A 15,357-nucleotide genomic window follows, 5' to 3' on the forward strand; every position below is an offset into this window, starting at 1 on the left:
ATATCTGTAGACTTTTGTTAGACTGGTCTCGTAGACACATGTCTATAGATATATATTTTCACTTTTATTACACTTCATAGATGGTCGATAGACGTCTGTCTAATGAATGTTCAAATTGTGTCACCACACAGCTATCACAAGGGACATGACGATCAATATACTTATATATACAGTTGCTTCCAAAGCTATCCGGGCTTCGGTTAAGAAGCATATGAATGGTAATAAATTCACTAGATTGCACCAATAAACTGAAGGTAACTGTCCGGTTAGCTTCCTCAAAAACTTTGTTGTGGTCTGTTGTCTCCTTTCCGCCATCCTGGACACGCTGGTGATCTTTACAGAGCAAAGAAAAAATGTACTCTTAGGGTAATGAACAAAAATTGGCCGTGGTTCAGCCCTGGTTAACCCTAGTTGAATAGCGAAAGCTTCGTTTCCTTGGCACGTCGTCCACGCAGCGTCTCATTCCGACGCTCCCGAGAACTCCAACCGGTCTATTCCGCAGTTGAAGAGTCACTTCGGGACGTGGCACGACTTCTAGCCGCATCCACATTACGACGCTTCTCGAGTCGTGCGGCGCATTCTTCTGGCGTCTCTTAAGCGACGTGGCTTCGCTCTTAGTTTCGTCTTTTTTGCGCTCTCCATAACGACTAGAATACACTGAGGCGAATATATATATATATCCCGCGAGGCGACACCTCCTCTCCCTCTACCCCAGCGGAGCACATCTGGTAGAGCAACGTTTTTAGATAAGGGCAGTTGGAAAACTTGCCTATAACTTGCCTGCGGGAATCGGCCCCACATACGTTGCCGCTTTTATCTCAAAGAGACGCGAGCGCCATCTCTAGGGTTTTGACAGTGCCACGTTAGTTTTCTTTGTTTTATCTGACGTTATCTAAAAACGTTCCTTAAAGTTTTGCTCAAACGTTGCTCAACGGTTGCTCAAGGGCAGTTGGAAAACTGCAGGGCGCAGAGCGGACCCAAAACAGTTGCCGCCTAGGCAGTGGCACTGCGGTCGCTTTGGGATGGGCGCGTCGTCGGCTACTTCCAGCTTGAGGAGCGTCAGCAGACGGTGACTCGCGTGCGTACAGAAACGTATTGATAATAATACAAACGTAAGTTGCGCTTTCGTCTATTTTGTATTAATTAAACCAGATGGCTTAGTAGCATTTATAACCATAACATTAGCCGGGCACGTTGAAGACGCGTTGGAAAACAGCTTATCAAATGCGTATTAGATACGCATTCAAGAAGTAACGCTACCGTGCTCCCAGTATCGATCACTTTACTTATAGAAAATGCCTCAACCACCAGAATGATTATATTTTCATCTCGACGCATTAAAACAGAATGTGGCTGAAGAAAAAATTAAAAGAGGGTATGCCGGAAAAAGAAAGAAGAAACAATTAGTGTCTTTGTAAGCTTATGCCAGGTTTTATTTACAGACACTAGACTTTTAGTCCTCTAGTCAATAGAGGAAAGTTTACAGTCTACATTGCACAACCGCATATTGCACAGGCGAGGAGGAGGAGGAGGAAAAACATTTATTCAGAGCACAAAAACTGGCTGGGTTCAGAGCGAGAACCCACTGGTCGTCATCATAATCCGGCCCCTCTCAACCAGCAATTTCTGGTCGAGTGGGCTGTGGCTATGAAGGGTTGCCTCCCAGCGCTCATGAGTCGGACCGGGATTGCTGTTCAAGTCTGGGTTTTCTTGACATTCCCAAACCGCGTGAAAGAGTGTGTCAACTGCTCCACAGAAGGGGCAGGACGAATGGTAGGTTTCTGGGTACCATGTACTCATTATGTAAGGATTCGGCAGAATATTAGTTTGTAGTCGCCTGATTATGTGCTCTTCATATTTACTTAGGGTTTTGTGAGGAAGAGGATATTTCCTTCTTGTGATCTTATAGTACTCCGTAAATTCTGCGTAGCTTAGCAAGGTTGAGGGTTTGTCAACTATGTCAGAGAGAGGCTGCGTGCCAGATGCTCGGAGGAGGAGAGCTCGAGCAGCTGTGTTGGCCGCCTCATTGCCCGTCGTTGAGAGGTGCCCTGGCGTCCAGAAGATCTGGATGTTGGAAGGATTAGACCTTTCCAAAATTTCCCAACACGGAGCGCCAACGCGGCCTCTGAGGTAATTGCGTACTGCTGCTGGTGAGTCGAACATAACCGTTTCCTCGCTGTTCTTTGATATCGCTAGTGCGATAGCTGCTTCTTCAGCCGATGTGGTATCCACCGCTTGGATAAGGCTGCTTGCAATGATATCCCCCCGGGGTGAAACTGCTGCAATTGCCGCGACTCCGTTAACGGGTCCAGCCGCATCGACGTAGATCGTGTCCTTGTTTCCATCCCAGCGCTTAGAGAGGTGTCAAGCTCTGGCTAGTCCCCGTCCTCTGTTATATTCCTCATCCATGCGTTTTGGTATGGGGTGAGTCGTAATGTGTGATCTCATCTGCATGGGCATGTCGATCTTATCAGCGACTTCCCGGAGTGGACTGATTTCCTGCCAGGCTTAGATGTTGAGAGCCTGACAATTTGATTTACACGCTGGTCCTCTATTAGTTCGTCGATGGTGTTATGGATCGCCAGCTGTAGTAAGCGCTTAGTGGATGTGCATAAAGGGAGTCCCAGCGCCGTCTTAACTGCCTTTAGATTAATAACATCTAATTGGTCTTTCTCCTTTTTGCTAAGCCGTAAGTACGGGGTGGCGTATGTTAGTTTAGAGAGAATGAAAGCCTGAACTAATCTTAGGGCCTCCTTCTCTCTTAGCCCATTTCTTTTCTTGATTACCCGGCTTACCATTCTAGAGACTTGTTCGGAATAGGCTTGGAGCTGTCTGATTGTAGTGGTGTTAGAGTTGCCGCTGGGTATGATGGCTCCCAGGATCTTGATCTCTTTCTTGATCGGAATGCTCATACCCTGGACCGTAATGGCGACAGAGGGAGTGGACGGCGAAAGCCCCGTATTCTGCTTCTTCGCACGGTCGATCAGGAGTAACTCTGATTTCTCAGGAGAGCACGTTAACCCATGCCTCGCCGCATGCTGGCACACGACATTCGCTGTTTCCTGAAGCCGGCTTTGAATTTCCCCTTCATTACCGCTGCAACACCAGATCGTAATGTCGTCGGCGTATATAGCGTGCTCAATGCCTTGGATGCGGTCTAGCTTCTCTGGTAGCCCACGCATGGCCAGGTTGAAGAGAAGCGGAGACAAGACCACTCCCTGCGGGGTGCCCTTGGAACCTAGATTGAACGGAGAGGAGGTCAGATCACCAATACTCCAAACTACAAGGGGGTAAGCGGCACGTCGTATTTCTCTGATTTCGCCGCGTGGGAACACTTGAAGAAGGGCTTAAAGTTTCGGCCGCTATCTACAGACAAAAACTCGACCCCGATCATGCTGGCCTCTCGTACCGCAGGCGTAGAGCGCACGCGAACTTTCTAATACGTAGACGAGCGAAGCAGCCGCGCTCGGCGGAGACGATGCGAGACGGGAGCCAGCGTAGCCTAAGGTCCCTGTATTAGCCCAGTTATGCAGCAAACTGTCCACGTGACCAAGCGCAGCCAATGGGCGTAGCGACGGCGGAGAGAAAACCAAGAAAACTAACATGGTACTGTCAAAACCCTAGAGATGGCGCTCGCGTCTCTTTGAGATGAAAGCGGAAATGGTTGTGTGGCCGATTCCCGTGAGCAAGTTTTACAACTGTCCTTATCTAAAAACGTTGTGGTGGATTTACAGCCCCAGGTGCAAACGTTGCGAAGGCATAGCGGAGATGATCCATATGGTATGGTCGTGTCCGAGCTTTGGACAACTTGACATTGATGCGTCGTCGGCAAACCTTGGCTTGACCACGTGATCACAACGTCACCTCACCGGCGGGCTATAAAAGGGGCTGCCTGAATAAATCGTTCCTTCTTGTTGTGTCATTCCTGCGTGATGCTATATTGCAGTGGCGACGAGATAGCGCGCCGGCGCTAGGCGAACTTACGTGCGCAAGAATGAGTGCCGGGCGGCCACCGGAATTCACGGATGCAGAAGGTACGTGGCCTACGTATCGTGTTCGGCTGGAGGCTTACTTCGAAGCCCATAGCATCGCGGAACCAATGAAGAAGCGAGCGCTGCTCATAGCTTCGCTCACAGACAGTGCGGTGCGAGTGGTGCAGGGGCGGTGTCATCCAAAACAAGTGAATGAGCTGAGTTACCAAGAAGTCGTCCAGCATTTGGAAGACCACTATGCTCCGCAAGTTAACGAGATCGCTGCAAGTTATGCTTTCTTCAGGCGCTCGCAAAAAGACGGGGAGTCTGCCCAGGACCTCATTGCGGAAATTAGGCGGCTAGCGGAGAAGTGCAACTTCGGAACGTCACTGGAGCGCATGTTACGGGACAGAATTGTGTGCGGTGTGCAAGATGAAGACGTCCGGCGACACTTACTGACTCAACGGAAGCTTACACTAGAAGAGGCGGAAGACTTTGTTGTCTCGGCACAGAAAGCCTCCCAGAACGCCAAAAGCATGCACTCTTCAGAGCCAGGAGAGGTACATTTTGCCCGTCAAAAGAGTCGTTCATCGAAGCCGCGCCCAAGGCTGGAGAAGTGCGATACATGTGGCAGGTGTGGTGGCGAGTCGCACACCGAGGCGGAATGCAAACACCTTCACGCGGTGTGCTACCGGTGCGGCAAACGAAGACATCTGCGCCGAATGTGCCAGTCCAGCACAAGTTTCCTTCGGCACGCATCGCACCCGGGAGGCCAACGACGCCAGGGCTCCTACGCAATGGCAGCAGCAGGGGACACGAGCTCGGACGACAGCGAAGCCCTGTACACTATTGCAGCGGTTCTCCACCAAGAAGCCAGCATCCGCAAGGTTCGGCCAATTTACAAGGACATTAATTGAAATAACGTCCCTCTTACTATGCTGGTGGACACAGGATCACCCGTGAGTGTCATCTCCGTAGCGACGTTCCGGAAGTACGAGGCGCTGTGGCCGCCGTTGCGCAAATCACAGCTTAAGCTATCCTGCCTCTTGGGCGAACTTCCAGTTGTCGGACAGCTCAGTATGACGGCTACATGCGACGGGAAAGGCATTCCGGGAACGGTCGTAGTGGTCGACAGCGTCGGACCATCTTTGTGCGGCAGAGACACAATCAAGGCATTCAACGAGGCTGGGGTGGCAATGCTGTCGCGTGTGGTCGCGAGTGTACAACCAGTCGAGATAAAAGCTGACAGCACGGAACTGCAAGAGCTGCTCAACGAATATGCTGACGTGTTTGCTCCAGGACTCGGCGTATGCAAGGGACCACCGGTCACATTGCAGCTGAAAGAGAATGCGTGTCCAAAGTTTTTTAAGGCCCGTACGGTTCCCTACGCTTTGAGGGACAAGATGTCTGAAGCGCTGGACCAACTGGTTGCGCAAGATGTCCTGGCGCCTGTGAAAACCGCCGAATGGGCAACACCAGTGGTACCCGTTTTAAAGGGCGATGGGTCTCTCCGAGTGTGCGGAGACTTTCGTATGACAGTGAATGCAGCCACAGTGATGAAACAGTACCCGTTGCCTCGAGTGGACGACATTTTTGCTAAGCTGAATGGCGGAGAAGTATTTACAACGTTGGACTTACGCCAAGCCTACAACCAGCTACCTTTAGACGCGGATGCCAAAAAGATAGCAGTGCTGAACACTCAGAAAGGCCTCTTCTGTTTCAACCGATTACCTTTTGGCATAAGTTCTGCTCCAGCTATATTCCAGAGGCGGATGGACGCGCTGCTGGGCGATATTCCAGGAGTTCAGGTGTACCTGGATGATATTATCATCGCTGAAAAAAAGGACGATGTATCAAGGCTGAAGAGGGTGCTGCAACGCCTGCGGGAGTATTGTCTCCGACTGCACAAGGATAAGTGCAAATTCCGGCAAGACAAAGTCACTTTTCTCGGCCATCGGATCGACGCTAAGGGTCTGCGACCAAAGGACGATATCATCAACGCTGTTATCGAAGCCCCAGAACCTACTTCAGTGAGTGAGCTGAAAGCTTTTCTCGGACTTGTAAATTATTACGGCAAGTTCTTGCCCAATCTGGCCACTGTGCTGGCTCCGCTGTACGCCCTCCTAGCTAAAGGGGCCAAGTGGGAGTGGAACAAGGAACAAGAAAAAGCTGTTCAGAAAGTTAAGCAGGCAATTGTGGCTTCCAAGTTCCTTGCTCATTACGACCCGGATAAGCCACTGCGGCTTGAGTGCGATGCGTCATCAGTAGGCATTGGGGCCGTTTTGTCCCACCGTGTGAACGGTGTTGACTACCCCATCGGATTCCGGTCCAGGACACTCACAAAGGCAGAGCGTAACTACTCTCAGTTAGAAAAAGAAGCACTAGCACTGGTGTTCGGCGTCGCACGGTTCAAGGACTACTTGTATGGACATCGGTTCGTGTTAGTAACCGACCACAAGCCTCTTACTGGTTTATTCAATCCAGGCAAACCAATACCACCGATGGCGGCTGCGAGAATCCAGCGCTGGGCCTTGTTCCTTGGCAACTACAGCTACACATTGCAGTACCGCAAGGGCAGCGAGAATTCCAATGCAGACGCCCTCAGTCGCTTGCCATTGCCGGTTACGGAGCCGCGGGATGTCTCTCCCGACGAGTACGTTTTGTATGCCCAGTGTCTTGAGGAAACGGCGGTCGGCGCCCGGGAGGTTGAACAAATGACAAACCGAGACGCCACTCTTCAACAGGTCAAAAGGTGGATTGCCGACGGATGGCCTCCGTATCTACCGCAGGATCTTGAGCATCTCCGGGCGTACTTCAACAGAAGAACAGAGCTAACCGTGAGCCACAATTTGGTGTACTGGGGACATCGCATTGTTCTACCTATGGCGGCGGCAAAGCGTTTGTTGGGGCTGCTCCATGAGACGCACCCTGGTATGACGTCCATGAAAAGCACGGCGAGAACGCTGTTTTGGTACCCGGGTCTGGATTCTGACATAGAGCGACTGGTGAAATCATGCTCTATTTGTGCACAGGCCGCTGCGATGCCACCGGCACAGATACCTTTGGCGTGGCCAGCAACCGGGGAAAGATGGAGCAGACTACACGCAGATTTCGCAGGCCCAATGGACGGACATATGGTATTGGTCGTCGTAGACTCTGAAACAAAATGGATAGAAGCAATTCCAATGAAAATTGCCACATCGCAAACAACGGTGGACGCACTACGGTCAATATTTGCACGCTTCGAAAAAAACCTTCGTTTCAGATAACGGTCCACAATTTGTGGGCGCCGTTTTTCGCGAGTTTCTGGCGCGAAACAACGTAAAGCAACTCACAACAGCCCCTTATCACCCACAATCGAATGGTTTAGCCGAAAGAGCTGTGCGCACGCTCAAGGAAGGGCTAAAGAAAAACCCTGGAAAAGACCTGGAAATGCGTATAGCTCGGTTTTTGTTCCGATATCGCCGAACGCCTGTTAAGCATGGCAAGTCGCCCGCGGAACACTTATTCGGCTACCAGATAAGAACAAAGATGGATTGCATCACGCCCGGTGAGAAGTCGGCAGAAAGCCAGCGAAGAGTAGGTGCGACTAAATTGGATGTGGGAGAACCGGTCTGGATGCGCAGTTTCGGAGCAGGTCGCAGGTGGATTCCAGGAGTAGTGCATGGTCAACAGGGCTCCAGGATGGTCTCCGTTGACTCGGAGCAAGGTCTTCAGCGGCGGCACTTGGACCAACTGAGACGTCGGACTGAATCAGAAGACAGAGCCCCTGGAGAAGTTGGCAAGCGGGAACCTGCGGACGACGCTCCGACCACGTCGCAAGATAGCCCAGAAGCATCCGGGACGGAAACTGGCCCGCCTGGTTTGCGAAGATCAACCAGACAGCGACGGCCACCTGTACGCTTTCCTCTTTAAGGGGGGAGAGATGATGCGTCGTCGGCAAACCTTGGCTTGACCACGTGATCACAACGTCACCTCACCGGCGGGCTATAAAAGGGGCTGCCTGAATAAATCGTTCCTTCTTGTTGTGTCATTCCTGCCGGCGGGCTATAAAAGGGGCTGCCTGAATAAATCGTTCCTTCTTGTTGTGTCATTCCTGCGTGATGCTATATTGCAGACATAACAGATGAGTCCTGGGAGGCACTGCTTCACAACGAGGACGAAACTAAACAACGTGAAATCATCCGTCTCGCCCTTGCCGCTGCTGAGATCCAAGAGATCCCGGTCGACGGCTGAGGGGGAGGATATGGCTGGGACCGAGCGGCGCCTCGGATACCCATCGTCCTTTATACGGGTGCTAATAAATGTTATTTCTCTCTCTCTCGTCGTGGAGCGAGTGGCGACGGCAGCGGCGTCGATGGCAGCGCAATTTGTTGGAGCGCGGCTGCGGCGTTGCTAGGACACGGCGGCTCAAGGTCGTTCGTCAGCCACCGCATACGGCATACGGCTGCCTACATAAGGCATACGGCGCGACGAGCCGAAATGGCTCGCTGGCTGGCATAGTAAAGCTTTCGCTTTAAAATGCTACTCAAATCCTCGGCGCGTTTGCTTAGCCAGGGGCAGGAAATTCCCTTTAGTTTCGGTCTCAATTACTTCAGCGCACCTGCCGACTGGACATGAACCGGTACTAAAAACTATCATTCCTGCCCAGGCACATAGCGCGATAAGGCTGCGGTGGCAGCATTGTCCGAGTAACCGGTATATGGAGCTTTTCTCTTTTAACGGGGGTCGTTCGAATCCCACTCGGAATGAAGTATTTTCTTAAAATCAGTTGCTGGGCGAGTTGGTACTTCATGCTAACATTCACAGCGCAAGACGAACACGGACACGAGGGGAGACACCACAAAGCGCCGACTTCAACAAAAGTTTATTGCTGTGCGAGCGACTATATATGGTGTACAGCGGGCATGCGCAGCAACGAAAAGGTACAATCATGAGCATCTGGTAGCGGCGCCACATCGCAAGCGAACACATCATTTTCTGCACACGACAAAAAAAGCTAAAAACCTAAAAAGCAGTACGCGCACAAGAACGTCGAAGCCATCATACTCATTCCGAAATTCGCAAGATATGACGCTCCTTATCACTTAACAGCAATGATGGAGTGCTGACACAGTGATCCCTTTTTTTGCAATCTCTGCAGCCTCAGCAATCTCCCTGGCTGTTTTGCTTATGTACTTGTGAAGGATGGTGGTTCCTCCCAAAGAACGACCACGTTCCTTGCACTGTTGGCAATCACGGCAGTGTATGCCGAGATGACGAGATGCCCCGATGACGCTGTTGTTATGTTCCATGAGCCTCTCGTTGAGGCACCTGCCTGTTTGGCCAATGTAGGCTCGTCCGCAGGGCAATGGAATCGAGTACACCACGTTTCTCGCGCACTTCACAAATGGCTGCCTGTGCCTAACAGCGCAGGAATTGCTGACAGAGATGGCGGAATTCACCTTTTTGCATAGTTTAGAGAGTTTCTCAGGTGCGGAAAAGACCACATGAACTCCTGTTCTTTTTCCTATTTTTTTGAACTGGTGGGCGATGGTGTGCATGTATTTTCTGCTAGATGCCTTTGTCATGACGATGATATGACGCTCTAGCTGCCTTCTCTTCGGCCACTACGGAAGGAATTGGCGCTGACGCCTGTATCTGCTGGACAAGTGTATATATCGAAGTAACCGACCCCTGTCGTTGGCTGTCGGAGCAGTGAAAACAGCACTAGGGAATGCGATCCACCTGGGAAACTGTACCAGCACGTGCAAACATCCTTTTACAGGCACCTCTTCCCTTCCCACTTGACTTGCCCCCTTCCTGAGTCTGGCTGGTGCAAGAATTTAATTCGTGAGCATTTACATGAGAGTAAAGCGCAGCTGCGTGCTTCCGCTCAGCTTTAATATCAGCTCTGCAGGTGCATTTTTCTTCTCGAATGAAGCTCCCGCTTTTAAAGGCATGGCTACGGCAGATGTGAGAGAAAAGGATAAGATTGGGACATCATAGACATGTGCTGCCGTTTTCGAAGCGCAACTGCCTTTCCAAACTTGCATCTACTAATATTCAGCATCATGACACGGTGCACATTTTTCTAGCTGAAGTCAATTTAATTTGCACCTCGGCTCCAATATTCCGGAAGAGCATACGAAGCAAAAATTAAGACGAAAGTGTTTGCCTAAAAGTTTCCTAATATAAAACTCTCAACACAATGTTATTAATGTGCGTTTACGCCCGCGCTACTTACGCGAGCGCGTCGCGCGCATGATACCAAAGCACGCGTCTGTGGTTCGGCACCGGTGAAACAGAACACTGCGTTCTCGCAGCAATTTTTACATCTGTAAGGACTATATACTCGCCAAACTCAGGTGCAAGCATGCCGTGGGAACCGAAATAATGAGGCAAGCAGTACGCCTAGCCTCGCGTCTAGCCTAGTTCTGCTGCCTCGCGGACAAGTCAGCGGCAGGTGCTCCAACGGATGACGAACGTGTGCCTTGCACCTCCCTAGGCTTTTCAGTGGAGAATATGCCATGGCCGTGGTGGGCATTCTTCCCCCACGCCGAAAACTTCCGTCCCCGACAGTACAGGATTACTTTCTGCAAGGATGCCGTATCAAAACAACTAAAGCGAACACCGGTCGAGTGCGCCGCTTCGTTTCGCAGTGCTTAGATTGTCCGGCATTTTGAGCACAGATTTATATGGAGGAACACGTCGAAAATGATGTGGTCGCTAGCTTGTGATGCGCAGTTCCCGCTAAGTGGTGCTTCGTTGACAATTGTCTGCTCTACAGAGTACACGCCAGTAACGAGCTTTTGATCCTTGGTCAAGTCCGCTTTTTAAAACCGCTGTTAAGCTTGCCGACCTTTTTGAAGTCGCACTGCAGTTAGTACATCGCGATTTCATCAAAAATGGCACTGAGTTTTATAATGAGATGAATGCAAAAGGCGGCATCATCTTTCAGAAAATCGTTTCTAGTTAGAAGTCCAATGGAGTCTTAGTTTGTGGAGAAGACGTGAGTGATAAATTTGAATGTGATAATAAAAAGGTGCTGGACTGAGAAATTGTTATGATCAGGACCGAGCGTTCATAGAAACAAAGGTGGGTGTGATAATTCTAATGGCATGGTTTTATAGATGTTTTAGTTTATTTTATGATTATCTTGGTCTTTCTGTTTCCAAAAATATGATGCCTTCTCTTGTACCTTCTTTTCTGTACTTCCATTTTTGGAAAATCTATTTCTTGTATTGCGGTATCGATCAACAGATATAAAGTGCTTAGTGCTGTTACTTCACAGCAAAAATGAGTTATGAAATGAGCACGCATGTTCTAAAGCACCTACGTTTCATTCTGGATAGGGCAGGGGACCGGATGTAAACAGGAGATTATTAAAAAAAATAAAAATCACAACAGATGATACGCAAGAGAGCAACCTTGACCTTGTGCCACTAGGCACAGCACAGAAGTAGTGCAACAGGAAGGAGCAGCGTTGGATGACGATGACGTCGCTCTTAACGACAACAATAAAACTAGCCACAGCTGCAATGTTAGAATTTAAGCATTGAGTTCTGCTGAGTTTTATTACCCCGCTCACCCATTTATGCGCTGTGCACTGGGCAGCTGTGAGTTTCAGCCATGGAAGCTGGTGATGTTCTGTAAGTGTTGCGTTTCTGGATTCCTTCTCGCTCTTCAAACCTAGTGGTCTGTGGTTAAAAAACAGATTTGAGGGATACGTATTTACGTTAACTGTTAAAAATAACATAGCATTGAAGTCTTAAGTCCGATGGGCCTGCTGCTTCTCCCGTGTCACTGCAGCTCGCCGCATACGCTGAGCCTGTTCAGCAGCCGGTGCTCCATCTTCAGTGGCATACTTCCTTAGTCGCTCTTCTCGCTTCCGGGGATTTGGCACTACGGTAGACAAACGCTGCATTGCTTCTGGCTCCATTCCAACCTGATACACGGAGATGTCCAGGCACGTCTGCACACGACAAAGCGCAGCTTCAACTGCCGCCGAGTGCACACCACGCTGGGTCATGTGACATTACTGTACCGTTCCCTTCATGCAGAGACACGACACCACAGTAGGCTAGGCCGGAAAAGCCCACTCGGCCGTTTATTGCACTTCGATTTATATCTGCGGCTGCAGCAAGGGAAGGGGAAAAAAAGAGTCATCGGCTCGTTGTCGGGCAATTTGCGTGATAACCACACCTGATACGTCTTATTTCCTCTTCGAAGAAATAAAAAATGACAATCCACTAATAAATTTGCTGAAAATTGGTATCGAACGTCAGCCTTACAGGTTATGCGCGTTGCCGGATCGACTTCAGTGAAATGGTTGACATGCTTTTTCCTGCAGTTGTAGCTGATGCTGCGAGCTGAGTGCCTGTAAAAAGTCCATCACAGGGATGACCGTGATCGCCGTCTATACTAGGACTTGAGGATCTGTTAGCCTCGGGGTCGATCTCCGCCTTGTCGTAGCCGCTGTGGTCGACGATGCCATCCTGTTCTCGCGTTAACAGGAGTGGATGCCTATTTCGCCTTAGAAGGCGGCTGTTGTGTCCGATCGCATGATGTGCGATCGATGATCCGCCTTCTGTAGCATCATCGCTTGGGGCGACTACCGGCGGCGAATGAGCCTTTCAATGGCAGTGCCCATTCTTGATGATATTATCAGACCTCTATAGCACTGGCCTTATTCTTGAGTTCAAGATGTCCCGCATGCAACTTCTGCAGTATATATGCTCTGATTGTCCTTGGTACAAAAATTTTGCATCCTTTCAGCAGTATTCTATCAACTGCGGAAAGTTCCGCTCCCAACTACTTTAACTCTCAGCCTCCGCTTCGTGTGCTACTTACTGTGACACTTGCTCAAGCATAGGCAAACTAGAGTCTCAGTTTGAAGGCGTCGCTTTTGTTGGTACACTTATTGTGCTCGAAATTAATTGCATGAAATGAATGTCTACGTCTTCCGTTGACTTCAGGTCCGCAGGAAGGGCAGGAACGCAAGACATCATGTCCGCTAAAAGCAAATTAATGTCAGGAACAAACAGCAGGTCAGACACACATCAAAGAAGACCATATAAAAAAAAACGTAGCAGCCTTGGTGGCATATATCCGACGGTATTTTGCGCGATTGCCCGCAAAGGTCTGTGATCCGTTTCAATGAAAATCCGCCGGTAATAGAGCTGATGGAACACCAGGGATTTCTTTGGTGCTAGCAGCGATGCGTTTGAAGAGGGGCTTGCAGCGTTTGAAGTGGGTCGGCAGTTGGCATGTGTGGCCTCCGGCAAGGAGCACACGCCACGAAGACCTGCCTTTATTGCTTAGTTCAGTCATGAAGGTACCATAAGCAGCGGCTCTCGAGACGCTGTTTTGTTTATTGTGCTGGGTTCGAAAGCCTTTGTTTTGGCTTCTCGGGCAGAAGCCGAGCTCAGGAACGACATCCTTCATTCAATGATGACAGAAAGGACGTGATGACTTGCCGCGAGCGCTTTAACTCTTGTGTAAAGCCCATGTCGTTTTACGACCTGACACTGTTTGGTCGTTAGTATAGCAGTGCTAGTTCGCTAATTTCAGAGCCTCACAGAAGCAATCATTATTTTCGGAGAAAAAAAAATTGTTTGAAATTGACCGTAGAGGGTACTTTCAACTAAAATAATTAGCGCATTTATGAACAACCACGAGAAGAAGAAGAGACACTGACTAAAATTTAGCTATACCCTGCTTTCTGTGGTCTTGGATGCAAGAGTTATGAGGTCTAATAGGCGTTTGATTGCAAGATGGCGACCATATTAGCAGGAGGGGCTCGCGTTCTCTTGAATAAGTGCTTCTTAGTAGGTGGTCTGAGAAAAATTTGACGATGCCGAGGAATTTCAGGAAATTAATGATGTCATCAAGAAAACGACCCGTGCATTATAAAAGATTTAACAAGCTTTAACACGATTTAACGATCGAATGAACGATTCCGTTCCTGATTGCGGCTTTCGCCTGAGGAGAAGCCAAAACGAAGGCCCTCGTGTTCAGCACAACAAATGAAACAGCGCACCGCCACTCACTGCCCATGGTAGCGTCATGACAAAATCAAGCAATAAAGGCAGGCTGTCGCAGTGTGTGCTTATTGCCGGCGGCCGCACGTGCCAGCTGCCGACCCGCTTCAAGCGGGGCGAACCGCACTTCAAACACATCGGTGCCAGCGACAAATAAATCCATGGTGTTGCTACTTAAAAGCAACAAGCACCCTTTCGAGCAGCCATAAGTGATCGCTGCACGCGCAAGATAGGAGGTCCGCTTTTAGCACGCACCACTTCCTGACGATCTAGCTATCAGTTATACCAGCCGGCATTAGAAATCGCTGCGACACCGTTGCCACACTGTCGCGCCTTCCATTTACTTCTGGCAGAATCTGTACATTCGCGAGCAACAAAAAAGATTAGCACACGTGACTTATCATCAAAGCGCCAGAATGACAACGCGTGGCGCAGCGGGTGACAAAGAGGCTGATAACGATCGAGAGTGCTAGGCGTTCCTATTCTTCAGTATTTAGAGCACTGTCACGGCCCAGGAAGTTAGATCGTTAATATATGGTGGAACCGGTCAAATAGTGCGCTGCATAATAGGATGGATGAAATAGAGGTGCAGCGCTAAGGCCTGCTAAGCATAACATGCTTTGAGGTCCCTCTTTCGACAAACTCAGACTACCAGCATCCTGAAACCGTGTTGAAGCCAGCATCAAAGCTAAAGTCAAACCTGAAGCGAAAGTGAAGCCAAATGTGAAACCAAACTGTGAAGCGGGACATCTGCGTAATATGCCGAAATTTCTTATCCCAATGATTTCGAGCATAAAAACATGTTATGCCATCCCAGAGTCCTGAGCTGTGTTTTCCAATTAACGCTGGGACAGACAGAGCAGCTTCGTTTTCCAACGCTTAAAATACTCGGTCATCTTGGCAGCGTCTTGTTCTATGTTGTTGTATTTGATACATAGGTAGCACTTCCTAGCGACAAAACATATGTCGTCGTCACCTTCACTCTGCGTTTCTAAATGTAAGGCGACAATAATGCGAAAACCATGGCCATGTAATGGAGCTGCATGATTGAAAGAGACCGGAAGGCTCCCCTGTCGCCAATGACATATTTATGCAGACGCACTTGAAGGTGCGAATGCGAGAACCACAACGAATGCATCGCTAAGGACTAAGAAAGTTGTCGAGTGCAATGGATCACCAAGCAGGGAAAGCACCGAGGAAGGCTGGGTCAGTGCCTCCTAGAAAAAAAAATGACTGTGGTTTAATTCAGTGCAATTCAATTTATTTCTCATGTGTACATGGTGAGGCTCGAGGGAAATAAAAGCCAGAAAATGTGGCTTGACATGCTTCCCGGCTCCTACATTGCAGGGCAGCAGGCAACATAC

The 15,357-nt window shown here is 49.5% G+C and overlaps 1 protein-coding gene across 1 annotated transcript in view; it reads left to right on the forward strand.

Annotated features, from left to right (window-relative positions):
* The first annotated feature begins 11,535 nt into the window (after positions 1-11,535).
* LOC144121972 (monocarboxylate transporter 10-like) overlaps positions 11,536-15,357 on the forward strand; it is a 37,798-nt gene continuing 33,976 nt past the window's right edge. The window contains exon 1 of the mRNA XM_077655439.1: positions 11,536-11,602. Coding sequence (XP_077511565.1) covers positions 11,583-11,602 — 20 coding nt within the window. The 5' untranslated portion in view covers positions 11,536-11,582. The remainder of the gene's footprint in view (positions 11,603-15,357) is intronic.

Source organism: Amblyomma americanum, chromosome 2 (genome assembly GCF_052857255.1).
Source record: "Amblyomma americanum isolate KBUSLIRL-KWMA chromosome 2, ASM5285725v1, whole genome shotgun sequence".
Taxonomy (NCBI): Eukaryota; Metazoa; Arthropoda; class Arachnida; order Ixodida; family Ixodidae; genus Amblyomma; species Amblyomma americanum.